At 45.4% G+C, this 19985-nt stretch overlaps 1 protein-coding gene across 1 annotated transcript; it reads right to left on the bottom strand.

Annotated features, from left to right (window-relative positions):
- Window positions 1-17542: 17542 nt before the first annotated feature.
- Window positions 17543-18188, bottom strand: LOC110504540 (BTB/POZ domain-containing protein KCTD16). Its single transcript, XM_021583303.2, has 2 exons — window positions 17930-18188; window positions 17543-17787 (listed from the first exon to the last, which is right to left on the bottom strand). Exons 1-2 carry the CDS (start codon window positions 18186-18188, stop codon window positions 17543-17545), a joined length of 504 nt encoding a protein of 167 aa, XP_021438978.2.
- Between the last annotated feature and the right edge of the window lie 1797 nt (window positions 18189-19985).

Genomic DNA, 19985 nt, shown 5'->3' with positions numbered 1-19985 from the left:
TTATAGGACAGAACTATTTTCAGCTAGAAATAGATTCTGCTGGGAAAAAAAGAAGCCTATGTTTCTTCTTCACGTTTCTCTGAGAACCTCTCAACAGGAAGCTATCGATACATTAAGACATCAGCTTCTTCTTCACGTTTCTCTGAGAACCTCTCAACAGGAAGAGATCGATACATTAAGACATCAGCTTCTTCTTCACGTTTATCTGAGAACCTCTCAACAGGAAGAGATCGATACATTAAGACATCAGCTTCTTCTTCACGTTTCTCTGAGAACCTCTCAACAGGAAGCTATCGATACATTAAGACATCAGGACTCTTTTCACTTCTTCTAAACTCAAAAATGTTTGGCAAGAGTGCAAGACTAGGGAGTGTGGGAGGACGAAAGTAGTGGTCGTGTCTGAAAAGGTCCCCGATTCACTACTGTGCACTACTTTTGATGAGGATCAATAGGACTTTGGTCCAAAGTAGTGCACTATATACATGGAACGTGTATAAGATGAAAAAGGGAGGAAGATTTTTGACGGGAATCCAATGGAGCGACATCCCGAGAAATTAGGCATAAACTCTCCAAACTCTGCCTCATTGTCAGGGAAGAAGCCTACTGAATCCTCTTTGGATAATTTCGTATCATCCCAAGCTAATAATATTTAATTCTGTCAACTCAACTCAGTGAGAGGGGTAGCATGAGGATCAGAGGGAATATAACCCTGAAAATAACTTCTGAAATAAATTAGACCTGTGCTGGGAAAAGACACCCTATTCCGCAATACTTCAGACAAGACTAGTCAACAATAGTGCACTACAGAGGGAATAGGGTGTCATAGTGCCCTATAGAGGGAATAGGGTGTCATAGTGCACTGCAGAGGGAATAGGGTGTCATAGTGCACTACAGAGGGAATAGGGTGTCATAGTGCACTACAGAGGGAATAGGGTGTCATAGTGCACTACAGAGGGAATAGGGTGTCATAGTGCACTACAGAGGGAATAGGGTGTCATAGTGCACTACAGAGGGAATAGGGTGTCATAGTGCACTACAGAGGGAATAGGGTGTCATAGTGCACTACAGAGGGAATAGGGTGTCATAGTGCACTACAGACGGAATAGGGTGTCATAGTGCACTACAGAGGGAATAGGGTGTCATAGTGCACTACAGAGGGAATAGGGTGGCATAGTGCCCTATAGAGGGAATAGGGTGTCATAGTGCACTACAGAGGGAATAGGGTGTCATAGTGCACTACAGAGGGAATAGGGTGTCATAGTGCACTACAGAGGGAATAGGGTGTCATAGTGCACTACAGACGGAATAGGGTGCAATAGTGCACTACAGAGGGAATGGGGTGTCATAGTGCCCTATAGGGGGAATAGGGTGCAATAGTGCACTTCAGAGGGAATAGGGTGCCATGGTGCACTTCAGAGGGAATAGGGTGCCATGGTGCACTTCAGAGGGAATAGGGTGCCATAAACCAAATAAAATACAATTTTATTTGTCATATACACATGGTTAGCAGATGTTAATGGTCACATACACATGGTTAGCAGATGTTAATGCGAGTGTAGCGAAATGCTTGTGCTTCTAGTTCCGACAATGCAGTAATAACCAATGAGTAATCTAACCTAACAATTTCACAACAACTACCTTATACACAAGTGTAAAGGGATAAAGAATATGTACATAAAGATATATGAATGAGTGATGGTACAGAACGGCATAGGCAAGATGCAGTAGATGGTATAGAGTACAGTATATACATATACATATGAGATTAGTAATGTAGGGTATGTAAACATTATATAATGTGGCATTGTTTAAAGTGGCTAGTGATACATCTTTTACATACATTTCTATTATTAAAGTGGCTGGAGTTGAGTCAGTATGTTGGCAGCAGCCACTCAATGTTAGTGGTGGTTGTTTAACAGTCTGATGGCCTTGAGATAGAAGCTGTTTTTCAGTCTCTCGGTCCCTGCTTTGATGCACCTGTACTGACCTCGCCTTATGGATGATAGCGGGGTGAACAGGCAGTGGCTCGGGTGGTTGTTGTCCTTGATGATCTTTATGGTCTTCCTGTGACATCGGGTGGTGTAGGTGTCCTGGAGGGCAGATAGAAACTTACTACCCTCTCCACTACTTTCCCGTCGATGTGGATAGGGGGGTGTTCCCTCTGCTGTTTCCCTATGGGGGAATAGGGTGCAATAGTGCACTATAGAGGGAATAGGGTGTCATAGTGCCCTATAGAGGGAATATGGTGTCATAGTGCCCTATAAACGGAATAGGGTGCCATAGTGCCCTATAGAGGGAATAGGGTGTCATAATGTCCTATAGAGGGAATAGGGTGTGTTAGTGCCCTATAGAGGGAATAGGGTGTCATAGTGTCCTATAGAGGGAATAGGGTGTCATAGTGCCCTATAGAGGGAACAGGGTGTCATAGTGTACTATAAACGGATAGGGTGTCATAGTGTCCTACAGAGGGAATAGGGTGTCATAGTGTCCTATAGAGGGAATAGGGTGTCATAGTGTCCTATAGAGGGAATAGGGTGTCATAGTGTCCTATAGATGGAATAGGGTGTCATAGTGCCCTATAGAAGGAATGGGGTGTCATAGTGCCCTATAGAGGGAATAGGGTGTCATAGTGTCCTACAGAGGGAATAGGGTGTCATAGTGTCCTATAGAGGGAATAGGGTGTCATAGTGTCCTATAGAGGGAATAGGGTGTCATAGTGCCCTATAGAAGGAATAGGGTGTCATAGTGTCCTATAGAGGGAATAGGGTGTCATAGTATCCTATAGAGGGAATAGGGTGTCATAGTGTCCTATAGAGGGAATAGGGTGTCATAGTGCCCTATAGAGGGAATAGGGTGTCATAGTGTCCTACAGAGGGAATAGGGTGTCATAGTGTCCTACAGAGGGAATAGGGTGTCATAGTGCCCTATAGAGGGAACAGGGTGTCATAGTGTCCTATAGAGGGAATAGGGTGTCATAGTGTCCTATAGAGGGAACAGGGTGTCATAGTGTCCTATAGAGGGAAAAGGGTGTCATAGTGTCCTATAGAGGGAACAGGGTGTCATAGTGTCCTATAGAGGGAACAGGGTGTCATAGTGTCCTATAGAGGGAATAGGGTGTCATAGTGTCCTATAGAGGGAACAGGGTGTCATAGTGTCCTATAGAGGGAATAGGGTGTCATAGTGCACTACAGAGGGAATAGGGTGTCATAGTGCACTACAGAGGGAATAGGGTGTCATAGTGCACTACAGAGGGAATAGGGTGGCATAGTGCCCTATAGAGGGAATAGGGTGTCATAGTGTCCTATAGAGGGAACAGGGTGTCATAGTGTCCTATAGAGGGAATAGGGTGTCATAGTGTCCTACAGAGGGAATAGGGTGTCATAGTGTCCTATAGAGGGAATAGGGTGTCATAGTGTCCTATAGAGGGAATAGGGTGTCATAGTGCCCTATAGAAGGAATAGGGTGTCATAGTGTCCTATAGAGGGAATAGGGTGTCATAGTATCCTATAGAGGGAATAGGGTGTCATAGTGTCCTATAGAGGGAATAGGGTGTCATAGTGCCCTATAGAGGGAATAGGGTGTCATAGTGTCCTACAGAGGGAATAGGGTGTCATAGTGTCCTACAGAGGGAATAGGGTGTCATAGTGCCCTATAGAGGGAACAGGGTGTCATAGTGTCCTATAGAGGGAATAGGGTGTCATAGTGTCCTATAGAGGGAACAGGGTGTCATAGTGTCCTATAGAGGGAATAGGGTGTCATAGTGTCCTATAGAGGGAACAGGGTGTCATAGTGTCCTATAGAGGGAACAGGGTGTCATAGTGTCCTATAGAGGGAATAGGGTGTCATAGTGTCCTATAGAGGGAACAGGGTGTCATAGTGTCCTATAGAGGGAATAGGGTGTCATAGTGCACTACAGAGGGAATAGGGTGTCATAGTGCACTACAGAGGGAATAGGGTGTCATAGTGCACTACAGAGGGAATAGGGTGGCATAGTGCCCTATAGAGGGAATAGGGTGTCATAGTGCACTACAGAGGGAATAGGGTGTCATAGTGCACTACAGAGGGAATAGGGTGTCATAGTGCACTACAGAGGGAATAGGGTGTCATAGTGCACTACAGAGGGAATAGGGTGTCATAGTGCACTACAGAGGGAATAGGGTGGCATAGTGCCCTATAGAGGGAATAGGGTGTCATAGTGCACTACAGGGGGAATAGGGTGTCATAGTGCACTACAGAGGGAATAGGGTGTCATAGTGCACTACAGAGGGAATAGGGTGTCATAGTGCACTACAGAGGGAATAGGGTGTCATAGTGCACTACAGAGGGAATGGGGTGTCATAGTGCACTACAGAGGGAATAGGGTGTCATAGTGCACTACAGAGGGAATAGGGTGTCATAGTGCACTACAGAGGGAATAGGGTGTCATAGTGCACTACAGAGGGAATAGGGTGTCATAGTGCACTACAGACGGAATAGGGTGTCATAGTGCACTACAGAGGGAATAGGGTGTCATAGTGCACTACAGAGGGAATAGGGTGGCATAGTGCCCTATAGAGGGAATAGGGTGTCATAGTGCACTACAGAGGGAATAGGGTGTCATAGTGCACTACAGAGGGAATAGGGTGTCATAGTGCACTACAGAGGGAATAGGGTGTCATATTGCACTACAGACGGAATAGGGTGCAATAGTGCACTACAGAGGGAATGGGGTGTCATAGTGCCCTATAGGGGGAATAGGGTGCAATAGTGCACTTCAGAGGGAATAGGGTGCCATGGTGCACTTCAGAGGGAATAGGGTGCCATGGTGCACTTCAGAGGGAATAGGGTGCCATGGTGCACTTCAGAGGGAATAGGGTGCCATAAACCAAATAAAATACAATTTTATTTGTCATATACACATGGTTAGCAGATGTTAATGGTCACATACACATGGTTAGCAGATGGTAATGCGAGTGTAGCGAAATGCTTGTGCTTCTAGTTCCGACAATGCAGTAATAACCAATGAGTAATCTAACCTAACAATTTCACAACAACTACCTTATACACAAGTGTAAAGGGATAAAGAATATGTACATAAAGATATATGAATGAGTGATGGTACAGAACGGCATAGGCAAGATGCAGTAGATGGTATAGAGTACAGTATATACATATACATATGAGATTAGTAATGTAGGGTATGTAAACATTATATAATGTGGCATTGTTTAAAGTGGCTAGTGATACATCTTTTACATACATTTCTATTATTAAAGTGGCTGGAGTTGAGTCAGTATGTTGGCAGCAGCCACTCAATGTTAGTGGTGGTTGTTTAACAGTCTGATGGCCTTGAGATAGAAGCTGTTTTTCAGTCTCTCGGTCCCTGCTTTGATGCACCTGTACTGACCTCGCCTTCTGGATGATAGCGGGGTGAACAGGCAGTGGCTCGGGTGGTTGTTGTCCTTGATGATCTTTATGGTCTTCAAATCAAATCAAATCAAATCAAATTTATTTTATATAGCCCTTCGTACATCAGCTGATATCTCAAAGTGCTGTACAGAAACCCAGCCTAAAACCCCAAACAGCAAGCAATGCAGGTGAAGAAGCACGGTGGCTAGGAAAAACTCCCTAGAAAGGCCAAAACCTAGGAAGAAACCTAGAGAGGAACCAGGCTATGTGGGGTGGCCAGTCCTCTTCTGGCTGTGCCGGGTGGAGATTATAACAAAACATGGTCAAGATGTTCAAATGTTCATAAATGACCAGCATGGTCGAATAATAATAAGGCAGAATAGTTGAAACTGGAGCAGCAGCACAGTCAGGTGGACTGGGGACAGCAAGGAGTCATCATGTCAGGTAGTCCTGGGGCATGGTCCTAGGGCTCAGGTCCTCCGAGAGAGAGAAAGAAAGAGAGAATTAGAGAGAGCATATGTGGGATGGCCAGTCCTCTTCTGGCTGTGCCGGGTGGAGATTATAACAGAACATGGCCAAGATGTTCAAATGTTCATAAATGATCAGCATGGTCGAATAATAATAAGGCAGAACAGTTGAAACTGGAGCAGCAGCACAGCCAGGTGGACTGGGGACAGCAAGGAGTCATCATGTCAGGTAGTCCTGGGGCATGGTCCTAGGGCTCAGGTCCTCCGAGAGAGAGAAAGAGAGAAGGAGAGAATTAGAGAACGCACACTTAGATTCACACAGGACACCGAATAGGACAGGAGAAGTACTCCAGATATAACAAACTGACCCTAGCCCCCCGACACATAAACTACTGCAGCATAAATACTGGAGGCTGAGACAGGAGGGGTCAGGAGACACTGTGGCCCACTCCGAGGACACCCCCGGACAGGGCCAAACAGGAAGGATATAACCCCACCCACTTTGCCAAAGCACAGCCCCCACACCACTAGAGGGATATCTTCAACCACCAACTTACCATCCTGAGACAAGGCTGAGTATAGCCCACAAAGACCTCCGCCACGGCACAACTTAAGGGGGGGGGGGGGAGCGCCAACCCAGACAGGATGACCACATCAGTGACTCAACCCACTCAGGTGACGCACCTCCTCCAGGGACGGCATGAGAGAGCCCCAGTAAAGCCAGTGACTCAGCCCCTGTAATAGGGTTAGAGGCAGAGAATCCCAGTGGAAAGAGGGGAACCGGCCAGGCAGAGACAGCAAGGGTGGTTCGTTGCTCCAGAGCCTTTCCGTTCAACCTCCCACTCCTGGGCCAGACTACACTCAATCATATGACCCACTGAAGAGATGAGTCTTCAGTAGAGACTTAAAGGTTGAGACCGAGTTTGCGTCTCTGACATGGGTAGGCAGACCGTTCCATAAAAATGGAGCTCTATAGGAGAAAGCCCTGCCTCCAGCTGTTTGCTTAAAAATTCTAGGGACAATTAGGAGGCCTGCGTCTTGTGACCGTAGCGTACGTGTAGGTATGTACGGCAGGACCAAATCAGAGAGATAGATAGGAGCAAGCCCATGTAATGCTTTGTAGGTTAGCAGTAAAACCTTGAAATCAGCCCTTGCTTTGACAGGAAGCCAGTGTAGAGAGGCTAGCACTGGAGTAATATGATCCAATTTTTTGGTTCTAGTCAGGATTCTAGCAGCCGTATTTAGCACTAACTGAAGTTTATTTAGTGCTTTATCCGGGTAGCCGGAAAGTAGAGCATTGCAGTAGTCTAACCTGGAAGTGACAAAAGCATGGATTCATTTTTCTGCATAATTTTTGGACAGAAAGTTCCTGATTTTTGCAATGTTTCGTAGATGGAAAAAAGCTGTCCTTGAAATGGTCTTGATATGTTCTTCAAAAGAGAGATCAGGGTCCAGAGTAACGCCGAGGTCCTTCACAGTTTTATTTGAGACGACTGTACAACCATTAAGATTAATTGTCAGATTCAACAGAAGATCTCTTTGTTTCTTGGGACCTAGAACAAGCATCTCTGTTTTGTCCGAGTTTAAAAGTAGAAAGTTTGCAGCCATCCACTTCCTTATGTCTGAAACACATTCTTCTAGCAAGGGCAATTTTGGGGCTTCACCATGTTTAATTGAAATGTACAGCTGTGTGTCATCTGCATAGCAGTGAAAGTTAACATTATGTTTTCGAATAACATCCCCAAGAGGTAAAATATATAGTGAAAACAAAAGTGGTCCTAAAACGGAACCTTGAGGAACACCGAAATTTACAGTTGATTTGTCAGAGGACAGACCATTCACAGAGACAAACTGATATCTTTCCGACAGATAAGATCTAAACCAGGCCAGAACTTGTCCGTGTAGACCAATTTGGGTTTCCAATCTCTCCAAAAGAATGTGGTGATCGATGGTATCAAAAGCAGCACTAAGGTCTAGGAGCACGAGGACAGATGCAGAGCCTCGGTCCGATGCCATTAAAATGTCATTTACCACCTTCACAAGTGCCGTCTCAGTGCTATGATGGGGTCTAAAACCAGACTGAAGCATTTCGTATACATTGTTTGTCTTCAGGAAGGCAGTGAGTTGTTGCGCAACAGCCTTTTCTAAAATTTTTGAGAGGAATGGAAGATTCGATATAGGCCGATAGTTTTTTATATTTTCTGGGTCAAGGTTTGGCTTTTTCAAGAGAGGCTTTATTACTGCCACTTTTAATGAGTTTGGTACACATCTTCCTGTGACATCGGGTGGTGTAGGTGTCCTGGAGGGCAGATAGAAACTTACTACCCTCTCCACTACTTTCCCGTCGATGTGGATAGGGGGGTGTTCCCTCTGCTGTTTCCCTATGGGGGAATAGGGTGCAATAGTGCACTATAGAGGGAATAGGGTGTCATAGTGCCCTATAGAGGGAATATGGTGTCATAGTGCCCTATAAACGGAATAGGGTGCCATAGTGCCCTATAGAGGGAATAGGGTGTCATAATGTCCTATAGAGGGAATAGGGTGTGTTAGTGCCCTATAGAGGGAATAGGGTGTCATAGTGTCCTATAGAGGGAATAGGGTGTCATAGTGCCCTATAGAGGGAACAGGGTGTCATAGTGTACTATAAACGGATAGGGTGTCATAGTGTCCTACAGAGGGAATAGGGTGTCATAGTGTCCTATAGAGGGAATAGGGTGTCATAGTGTCCTATAGAGGGAATAGGGTGTCATAGTGTCCTACAGAGGGAATAGGGTGTCATAGTGTCCTACAGAGGGAATAGGGTGTCATAGTGCCCTATAGAGGGAACAGGGTGTCATAGTGCCCTATAGAGGGAACAGGGTGTCATAGTGTCCTATAGAGGGAATAGGGTGTCATAGTGTCCTATAGAGGGAACAGGGTGTCATAGTGTCCTATAGAGGGAATAGGGTGTCATAGTGTCCTATAGAGGGAACAGGGTGTCATAGTGTCCTATAGAGGGAACAGGGTGTCATAGTGTCCTATAGAGGGAATAGGGTGTCATAGTGTCCTATAGAGGGAACAGGGTGTCATAGTGTCCTATAGAGGGAATAGGGTGTCATAGTGCACTACAGAGGGAATAGGGTGTCATAGTGCACTACAGAGGGAATAGGGTGTCATAGTGCACTACAGAGGGAATAGGGTGGCATAGTGCCCTATAGAGGGAATAGGGTGTCATAGTGCACTACAGAGGGAATAGGGTGTCATAGTGCACTACAGAGGGAATAGGGTGTCATAGTGCACTACAGAGGGAATAGGGTGTCATAGTGCACTACAGAGGGAATAGGGTGTCATAGTGCACTACAGAGGGAATAGGGTGGCATAGTGCCCTATAGAGGGAATAGGGTGTCATAGTGCACTACAGGGGGAATAGGGTGTCATAGTGCACTACAGAGGGAATAGGGTGTCATAGTGCACTACAGAGGGAATAGGGTGTCATAGTGCACTACAGAGGGAATAGGGTGTCATAGTGCACTACAGAGGGAATAGGGTGTCATAGTGCACTACAGAGGGAATAGGGTGTCATAGTGCACTACAGAGGGAATAGGGTGTCATAGTGCACTACAGAGGGAATAGGGTGTCATAGTGCACTACAGAGGGAATAGGGTGTCATAGTGCACTACAGACGGAATAGGGTGTCATAGTGCACTACAGAGGGAATAGGGTGTCATAGTGCACTACAGAGGGAATAGGGTGGCATAGTGCCCTATAGAGGGAATAGGGTGTCATAGTGCACTACAGAGGGAATAGGGTGTCATAGTGCACTACAGAGGGAATAGGGTGTCATAGTGCACTACAGAGGGAATAGGGTGTCATATTGCACTACAGACGGAATAGGGTGCAATAGTGCACTACAGAGGGAATGGGGTGTCATAGTGCCCTATAGGGGGAATAGGGTGCAATAGTGCACTTCAGAGGGAATAGGGTGCCATGGTGCACTTCAGAGGGAATAGGGTGCCATGGTGCACTTCAGAGGGAATAGGGTGCCATAAACCAAATAAAATACAATTTTATTTGTCATATACACATGGTTAGCAGATGTTAATGGTCACATACACATGGTTAGCAGATGGTAATGCGAGTGTAGCGAAATGCTTGTGCTTCTAGTTCCGACAATGCAGTAATAACCAATGAGTAATCTAACCTAACAATTTCACAACAACTACCTTATACACAAGTGTAAAGGGATAAAGAATATGTACATAAAGATATATGAATGAGTGATGGTACAGAACGGCATAGGCAAGATGCAGTAGATGGTATAGAGTACAGTATATACATATACATATGAGATTAGTAATGTAGGGTATGTAAACATTATATAATGTGGCATTGTTTAAAGTGGCTAGTGATACATATTTTACATACATTTCTATTATTAAAGTGGCTGGAGTTGAGTCAGTATGTTGGCAGCAGCCACTCAATGTTAGTGGTGGTTGTTTAACAGTCTGATGGCCTTGAGATAGAAGCTGTTTTTCAGTCTCTCGGTCCCTGCTTTGATGCACCTGTACTGACCTCGCCTTCTGGATGATAGCGGGGTGAACAGGCAGTGGCTCGGGTGGTTGTTGTCCTTGATGATCTTTATGGTCTTCCTGTGACATCGGGTGGTGTAGGTGTCCTGGAGGGCAGATAGAAACTTACTACCCTCTCCACTACTTTCCCGTCGATGTGGATAGGGGGGTATTCCCTCTGCTGTTTCCCTATGGGGGAATAGGGTGCAATAGTGCACTATAGAGGGAATAGGGTGTCATAGTGCCCTATAGAGGGAATATGGTGTCATAGTGCCCTATAGAAGGAATAGGGTGTCATAGTGCCCTATAAACGGAATAGGGTGTCATAGTGCCCTATAGAGGGAATAGGGTGTCATAGTGCCCTATAGAGGGAATAGGGTGTCATAGTGCCCTATAGAAGGAATAGGGTGTCATAGTGCCCTATAAACGGAATAGGGTGTCATAGTGCCCTATAGAGGGAATAGTGACACCCTATTCCCTCTATAGGGCACTATGACACCCTATTCCGTTTATAGGGCACTATGACACCCTATTCCTTCTATAGGGCACTATGACACCCTATTCCCTCTATAGGGCACTATGACACCCTATTCCCTCTATAGTTCCCTATAGAGGGCATTGGGTGTCATAGTGCCCTATAGAGGGAATATGGTGTCATAGTGCCCTATAAACAGAATAGGGTGTCATAGTGCCCTATAGAGGGAATAGGGTGTCATAGTGCCCTATAGAGGGAATAGGGTGGCATAGTGCCCTATAGAGGGAATAGGGTGGCATAGTGCCCTATAGAGGGAATAGGGTGTCATAGTGTCCTATAGAGGGAATAGGGTGTCATAGTGTCCTATAGAGGGAATAGGGTGGCATAGTGCCCTATAGAGGGAATAGGGTGGCATAGTGCCCTATAGAGGGAATAGGGTGTCATAGTGTCCTATAGAGGGAACAGGGTGTCATAGTGTCCTATAGAGGGAACAGGGTGTCATAGTGTCCTATAGAGGGAATAGGGTGTCATAGTGCCCTATAGAGGGAATAGGGTGTCATAGTGTCCTATAGAGGGAATAGGGTGTCATAGTGCCCTATAGAGGGAATAGGGTGTCATAGTGTCCTATAAACGGAATAGGGTGTCATAGTGCCCTATAGAGGGAATAGGGTGTCATAGTGCCCTATAGAGGGAATAGGGTGTCATAGTGCCCTATAGAAGGAATAGGGTGTCATAGTGCCCTATAAACGGAATAGGGTGTCATAGTGCCCTATAGAGGGAATAGGGTGTCATAGTTCCCTATAGAGGGCATAGGGTGTCATAGTGCCCTATAGAGGGAATATGGTGTCATAGTGCCCTATAAACAGAATAGGGTGTCATAGTGCCCTATAGAGGGAATAGGGTGTCATAGTGCCCTATAGAGGGAATAGGGTGTCATAGTGCCCTATAGAGGGAATAGGGTGTCATAGTGCCCTATAGAGGGAATAGGGTGTCATAGTGTCCTATAGAGGGAATAGGGTGTCATAGTGTCCTACAGAGGGAATAGGGTGTCATAGTGTCCTACAGAGGGAATAGGGTGTCATAGTGCCCTATAGAGGGAACAGGGTGTCATAGTGTCCTATAGAGGGAATAGGGTGTCATAGTGTCCTATAGAGGGAACAGGGTGTCATAGTGTCCTATAGAGGGAATAGGGTGTCATAGTGTCCTATAGAGGGAACAGGGTGTCATAGTGTCCTATAGAGGGAACAGGGTGTCATAGTGTCCTATAGAGGGAATAGGGTGTCATAGTGCCCTATAGAGGGAATAGGGTGTCATAGTGTCCTATAGAGGGAAAAGGGTGTCATAGTGTCCTATAGAGGGAATAGGGTGTCATAGTGCCCTATAGAGGGAATAGGGTGTCATAGTGTCCTATAGAGGGAGTAGGGTGTCATAGTGTCCTACAGAGGGAATAGGGTGTCATAGTGTCCTACAGAGGGAATAGGGTGTCATAGTGTCCTATAGAGGGAACAGGGTGTCATAGTGTCCTATAGAGGGAATAGGGTGTCATAGTGTCCTACAGAGGGAATAGGGTGTCATAGTGCCCTATAGAGGGAATAGGGTGTCATAGTGCCCTATAGAGGGAATAGGGTGTCATAGTGCCCTATAGAGGGAATAGGGTGTCATAGTGTCCTATAGAGGGAATAGGGTGTCATAGTGCCCTATAGAGGGAATAGGGTGTCATAGTGCCCTATAGAGGGAATAGGGTGTCATAGTGTCCTATAGAGGGAATAGGGTGTCATAGTGTCCTACAGAGGGAATAGGGTCCATTTCAGACCAAACCCTGTACTTATTTAATTCATTTGATCCTGGAAACACAACTGCACAGTCAACCGGTCAAAGAGTCAGTAGAGTCCCACAAGTAATTGCATTTTCAACTCATTTAATAGATTTTTTAGCACACTTACAATCGGGGGGGTATTCTTTGAATACCCATCAGCATTACGTTCTGCAGCCTACCTACATATTTTCCTATGCTACACACACATGACATTTTGACAAATTCAGACAAGAATGTTTACAATAGCAAATGGAAAATCTAGGCAGTGCTCTCATAGACGTAGTTGGCCTCACTTAAGTCCCCACGACATAGAGTATTGAGTGTGTCCCCAAATGGCGCCCTATTCCCTATATATAGTGCACTACTTTTGAAAAGTAGTGCACTATATAGGGAATATAATGTTACTTCGGATGCACCCTTGGATTTATATACCACACATAATAAATGAACAGCATCTAATGATGTGAGTCTCAGACCATATTACCGACACTATAGTCTAATGATATGAGTCTCAGACCATATTACTGACACTATAGTCTAATGATATGAGTCTCAGACCATATTACTGACACTATAGTCTAATGATGTGAGTCTCAGACCATATTACTGACACTATAGTCTAATGATATGAGTCTCAGACCATATTACTGACACTATAGTCTAATGATATGAGTCTCAGACCATATTACTGACACTTTAGTCTAATGATATGAGTCTCAGACCATGTTACTGACACAATAGTCTAATGATGTGAGTCTCAGACCATATTACTGACACTTTAGTCTAATGATATGAGTCTCAGACCATATTACTGACACAATAGTCTAATGATGTGAGTCTCAGACCATATTACTGACACTATAGTCTAATGATATGAGTCTCAGACCATATTACTGACACAATAGTCTAATGATGTGAGTCTCAGACCATATTACCGACACTATAGTCTAATGATGTGAGTCTCAGACCATATTACTGACACTATAGTCTAATGATGTGAGTCTCAGACCATGTTACTGACACTATAGTCTAATGATGTGAGTCTCAGACCATATTACTGACACTATAGTCTAATGATGTGAGTCTCAGACCATATTACCGACACTATAGTCTAATGATGTGAGTCTCAGACCATATTACTGACACTATAGTCTAATGATGTGAGTCTCAGACCATGTTACTGACACTATAGTCTAATGATATGAGTCTCAGACCATATTACCGACACTATAGTCTAATGATGTGAGTCTCAGAACATATTACTGACACTATAGTCTAATGATGTGAGTCTCAGACCATATTACTGACACTATAGTCTAATGATATGAGTCTCAGACCATATTACCGACACTATAGTCTAATGACATGAGTCTCAGACCATATTACTGACACAATAGTCTAATGATGTGAGTCTCAGAACATATTACTGACACTATAGTCTAATGATGTGAGTCTCAGACCATATTACTGACACTATAGTCTAATGATATGAGTCTCAGACCATATTACCGACACTATAGTCTAATGACATGAGTCTCAGACCATATTACTGACACTATAGTCTAATGACATGAGTCTCAGACCATATTACTGACACTATAGTCTAATGATGTGAGTCTCAGACCATATTACTGACACTATAGTCTAATGATATGAGTCTCAGACCATATTACTGACACTATAGTCTAATGACATGAGTCTCAGACCATATTACTGACACTATAGTCTAATGACATGAGTCTCAGACCATATTACTGACACTATAGTCTAATGATGTGAGTCTCAGACCATATTACTGACACTATAGTCTAATGATATGAGTCTCAGACCATATTACCGACACTATAGTCTAATGACATGAGTCTCAGACCATATTACTGACACAATAGTCTAATGACATGCAGTTGTGTTGTTGTAGTACAATAAAGAGATGTGACATCTTCTGTGATGGTTCTGCCTGACACAGAACCATTCTGATACATCCACAGACATAGTGCTTTCCTTCTGTACAGAACCCCATACAAACTGACACATCCATAGAAAACACCGCAATGTGGCGACTGACTCGTTCCCTATCAAGCACTAGCGAGCTGTAACTGAACGTGTGGGATGGAGCTTGTGATGAGGATGGATCTTAGAGCTGATTACGGTGTATCCCATTGCCCCTGAGGTTGGTTCTTGGCTTGAACAGGTGAAGTAGCCTTTAGCTCAACAGGCTAATCATGACTTTCTCCACAGGGAGTGTGGCTATAGTGTCCCTTGCAGTGACCGGGATTTGAACAGCAACAGGAGTGACCTGGTTAACACGCGTGCCTATCACAAAAAGACACTGTGCACACATCACAAACCCTTGACAAATGTGGCCTCGTTTTGTGCTAGATTCACTGTGCTTTGCTATGCATGCTGGCAATACAGTGTCCTTGATTTCTTCAATTTCTCTAATATAGTACATGATTGTCTTTGAGAGTGTTGCAGTCTATTAGTCTTTAGCGAATACCCTGCAAGGAAATTGAGCCCTCCATCCATCCCTCCCTCAACTACCTCATACCCTTCATCCATCCCTCCCTCAACTACCTCATACCCTCCATCCATCCCTCCCTCAACTACCTCATACCCTCCATCCATCCCTCCCTCAACTACCTCATACCCTCCATCCATCCCTCCCTCAACTACCTCATACCCTCCATCCATCCCTCCCTCAACTACCTCATACCCTCCATCCATCCCTCCCTCTTTCTTTCTCTCTTCCTGTGCCTTTGTTTATAGCCTCATTGTTTTAATCATGTTACTATTTCCTGTGTTACTTTTTTTTTTATTACCTAGTCACTTTAACCCCTACCCACATATATATACTGTATTACCTCAATTACCTCAACTACCTCATACCCTTGGACATTGACTCAGTACTGGTACTCGTTGTATATAGTCTAGTAATTACCTCAACTACCTCATACCCCTGGGTATTGACTCAGTACTGGTACTCGTATCAAGTCTAGTAATTACCTCAATGACCTCATACCCCTGGGTATTGACTCAGTACTGGTACTCGTTGTATATAGTCTAGTAATTACCTCAACTACCTCATACCCCTGGGTATTGACTCAGTACTGGTACTCGTTGTTTAAAGTCTAGTAATTACCTCAATGACCTCATACCCCTGGGCATTGACTCAGTACTGGTACTCCTTGTATATAGTCTTGTAATTACCTCAACAACCTCATACCCCTGGGCATTGACTCAGTACTGGTACTCCTTGTATATAGTCTAGTAATTACCTCAACGACCTCATACCCCTGGACATTGACTCAATACTGGTACTCCTTGTATATAGTCTAGTAATTACCTCAACGACCTCATACCCCTGGACATTGACTCAATACTGGTACTCATTGTATATACACTACCGTTCAAAAGTTTGGGGTCAAATGTTTTTGAAAGAGTTCCTCTGTCCGGTGTCTGTGTTCTTTTGCCCATCTTAATATTTTTTTTTAATTGGTCAGTCTGAGATATGGCTTTTTCTTTGCAACTCTTCCTAGAAGGCCAGAATCCCGGAGTCGCCTCTTCACTGTTGACGTTGAGACTGGTGATTTGTGGGTACTATTTAATGAAGCTGCCAGTTGAGGACTTGTGAGGCGTATGTTTCTCAAACTAAACACTCAAATGTACTTGTTCTCTTGCTCAGTTGTGCACCGGGGCCTCACACTCCTCTTTATATTCTGGTTAGAGCCAGTTTGCGCTGTTCTGTGAAGGGAGTAGTACACAGCGTTGTACGAGATCTTCAGTTTCTTGGCAAATTCTCGCATGGAATAGCCTTCATTTCTCAGAACAAGAATAGACTGACTTTCAGAAGAAAGTTCTTTGTTTCTGGCCATTTTGAGCCTGTAATCAAACCCACAAATGCTGATGCTCCAGATACTCAACTAGTCTAAGGAAGGCCAGTTTTATTGCTTCTTTTATCAGTACAACAGTTTTCAGCAGTGCTAACATAATTGCCAAAGTGTTTTCTAATGATCAATTAGCCTTTTTAAAATGATAAACTTGGATTAGCTAACACAACGTCCCATTGGAACACAGGAGTGATGGTTGCTGATAAAGGGCCTCTGTACGACTATGTAGATATTCCATAACAACATTAACAATGCCAACATTATTTCTGATCAATTTGATGTTATTTTAATGGACAAAAAAAATTGCTTTTCTTAAAAAAAACAAGGACATTTCTAAGTGACCCCAAACTTTTGAATGGTAGTGTCGTGTAGTTATTACCTCAACTACCTCGTACCCCTGGGCAGTGACTCAGTACTGGTACTCCTTGTTTATAGCCTCGTTATTGTTTTTATTGTGATATTATTTCCTTTTGTTGTGCAAATATTTGTCTTACTTTTTAACTCTGCACTGTTGGGAATGGGCTTTATCCCTCCCTCCTTCCCTAACTCCCCGCCTCCCTCCTTCCCCCTCCCCTTCTTCCCCTCCTCCCTCCCTCCCTCCCACCCCTGCCTTCCCTTTCCCTCCCTCCCACCCTTCCTCTCCCTCCCTCCCCTGCCTTCCCTTTCCCTCCCTCCCACCCTTCCTCTCCCTCCCTCCCCTGCCTTCCCTTTCCCTCCCTCCCACCCTTCCTCTCCCTCCCTCCCCTGCCTTCCCTTTCCCTCCCTCTCCCTCCCACCCCTGCCTTCCCTTTCCCTCCCTCCCACCCTTCCTCTCCCTCCCACCCTCCCCCTCCTTCCCCTCCTCCCTCCCTCACCCTCCCCATCCTTCCTCTCCCTCCCTCCCTCCCCTGGCTCCCCTCCTTACCCTCCCTCCCTCCCTCCTTCCCCCTCCCCTCCCTCCCTCCCTCCCTCCCTCCCTCCCCTTAGAGACGGTACTTCCTCAGCAGTTCTTGTTGCCACATGTACTTCCTCTCCGGGAAGCGTTCAGGAATCCTGATCCTGTGGAAGTCCTGGATGCACCTCTCCAGCTCCTGCTCCGGTGTTAACTTCTCCTTGTTGGCCTTCCTCTTGGCTGCAGCGTCCCGGTGCTCCCTGATCCCCATGGTCCTCACACGGAGCAGGTCCGTCTTCCTCCTCACCTCCGACGGCTGGAGCAGCTGAACGGGACCTTTATTGAGGAGGGGGGAGTAGAAGAAGAAGAACAAGAGATTTTATTTGACAGATGCCTTTCAAAACACCCAAGGTCACCCAAGGTCACCCAAGGGGAAAGGTGTAAAACAGGAGGTACAAGAGGAGAGGTACACCCACACCTTTCTTCAGTGGCCGTTCCAGGGTCTGGGCGATGGGGTGAGGCTGTCGGCTGACCGAACCACAGATGACAGTGCCCTGAGGGGAGCTGGCTTCTGATTGGGTCTCGGAACAGGAAGTAGAGAGCTCGTTCAAAGAAGTGCCGCTCTCTCCCTCACGCTCGCTCCTGTGGCTCTTGCAGCAGCAGTCGCAGTGGGACGAGGACCACCTGGATGGGCCACCTGGAGAAGACAGGTGTGTAGACACGCAGACACACAACATTGAGTTTCATCTTGAATGACACCTGATTTCCATAACTGAAGTGACAAAAGAAGATAGAGACTGCAGGCTATAGTTCACAAATGACTCACATATTGAATTCATCAATTATCATAGAAGTGAGTAAATGTGAGGGAATCCTCACACAATACGTCATTATTAGTTAACGAGCTCTCGGCCTACACTGACAGATGTATAATCAAACAGACCAGTTACTAAACAGACAAATCCTGACAAATGACCATAGCCCAATGTCATCAAGACATCTTCAATAGGAAGCATCACTGACCTTTCCTTACTGAGCCTCTGAGTGTGTGTGTGTGTGTGTGTGTGTCTGCTGGATGAACTACACATTACTAAAAGTATTTGGACACCTACTTGTCGAACATCAACCAATCAAATTAATTTATAAAGCCCTTTTTACATCAGCCGATGTCACAAAGTGCTACACAGAAACCCAGCCTAAAGGCGCTCTTTAGTCCAGAGGCGCTCTTTAGTCCAGAGGCGCACTTCAGTCCAGAGGCGCCCTTCACTCCAGACTCGCCCTCCAGTCCGGAGCCTGCAGTGCAGCCCCTCAGTCCAAAGGCGCCCCTCAGTCCAGAGGCACCCTTCAGTCCAGTGGCGCCCTCCGGGGCTCTCTACGAGGGTCTTCAGTCCGGGGTCGGCGGTGATGGTCCACTTCCCTCACCAGAGCCGCCACCGCGGAGTAATGCCCACCCAGACCCTCCCCTATAGGTTCAGGTTTTGCGGCCGGAGTCCGCACCTTTGGGGGAGGTACTGTCACGGCCTGACCGTAGAGAGCTTTTTATGTCTCTATTTTTGGTTAGGTCAGGGTGTGATTTGGGTGGGCATTCTATGGTCATGTTTCTATGTTTTCTATTTCTTTGTGTTTGGCCAGATATGGTTCTCAATCAGGGACAGCTGTCTATCGTTGTCTCTGATTGGGAATCATACTTAGGTAACGTTTTTCTCTCCTTCTGTGTGGCATCTTGTTCTTCGTTTGTGACCAGGTAGTTTGCACTACGAAGCTGTTCGGTCGTTGTTTTCTTTATTGTTTTGTTTTGTCTAAAAGTTTCACTTCAACAATAAATATTATGTGGAACTCAAGGAACGCTGCGCATTGGTCTCATCATTCCGACGACAGCCGTTACAACATGGGCTTGCTCCTACCTATCTTTCCAATTTGGTCCTGCTGTACATACTTACATGTACGCTACGGTCACAAGACGCATGCCTCCTTATTGTCCCTAGAATTTCTAAGCAAACAGCTGGAGGCAGGGCTTTCTCCTATAGAGCTCCATTTTTATGGAATGGTATGCCTATCCAGTTGAGTCACTGACGTGATCTCCCTGTCCGGGTTGGCACCCCCCTCGGATTCGTGCCGTGAAGAGATCTTTGTGGGCTATACTCTGCCTTGTATCAGGGTAGTAGGTTGGTGGTTTGAAGATATCCCTCTAGTGGTGTGGGGGCTGTGCTTTGGCAAAGTGGGTGGGATTATATCCTGCCTGGTTGGCCCTGTCCAGGGGTATTGTGGGACGGTGCCACAGTGTCTCCCATCCCCTCCTGCCTCCAGTATTTATGCTACAATAGTTTATGTGTTGTGGGTCTACGGTCAGTCTGTTATATCTGGAGTATTTCTCCTGTCTTATCTGGTGTTCTGTGTGAATTTAAGTATGCTCCCTCTAGTTCTTTCTTTCTTTCTTTCTTTCTTTCTTTCTTTCTTTCTTTCTTCTCGGAAGACCTGAGCCCTAGGACCATGCCTCAGGACTACCTGTCCTCCAGTTTCAACTGTTCTACCTG

This window comes from Oncorhynchus mykiss, chromosome 31 (genome assembly GCF_013265735.2).
Source record: "Oncorhynchus mykiss isolate Arlee chromosome 31, USDA_OmykA_1.1, whole genome shotgun sequence".
In the NCBI taxonomy this organism is placed as follows: domain Eukaryota; kingdom Metazoa; phylum Chordata; class Actinopteri; order Salmoniformes; family Salmonidae; genus Oncorhynchus; species Oncorhynchus mykiss.
This window is presented reverse-complemented; position numbering and strand designations above follow the sequence as displayed.

What these genes read in the sequence shown, in the direction of transcription:
- LOC110504540 (XM_021583303.2), bottom strand. Translation starts at nt 18,188, where the DNA reads ATGTTGTGTGTCTGCGTGTCTACACACCTGTCTTCTCCAGGTGGCCCA. An exon ending in GGAACGGCCACTGAAGAAAG is followed by an intron (nt 17,788 to 17,929) that starts GTGTGGGTGTAC and finishes TCCTCAATAAAG; the next exon opens with GTCCCGTTCAGCTGCTCCAG.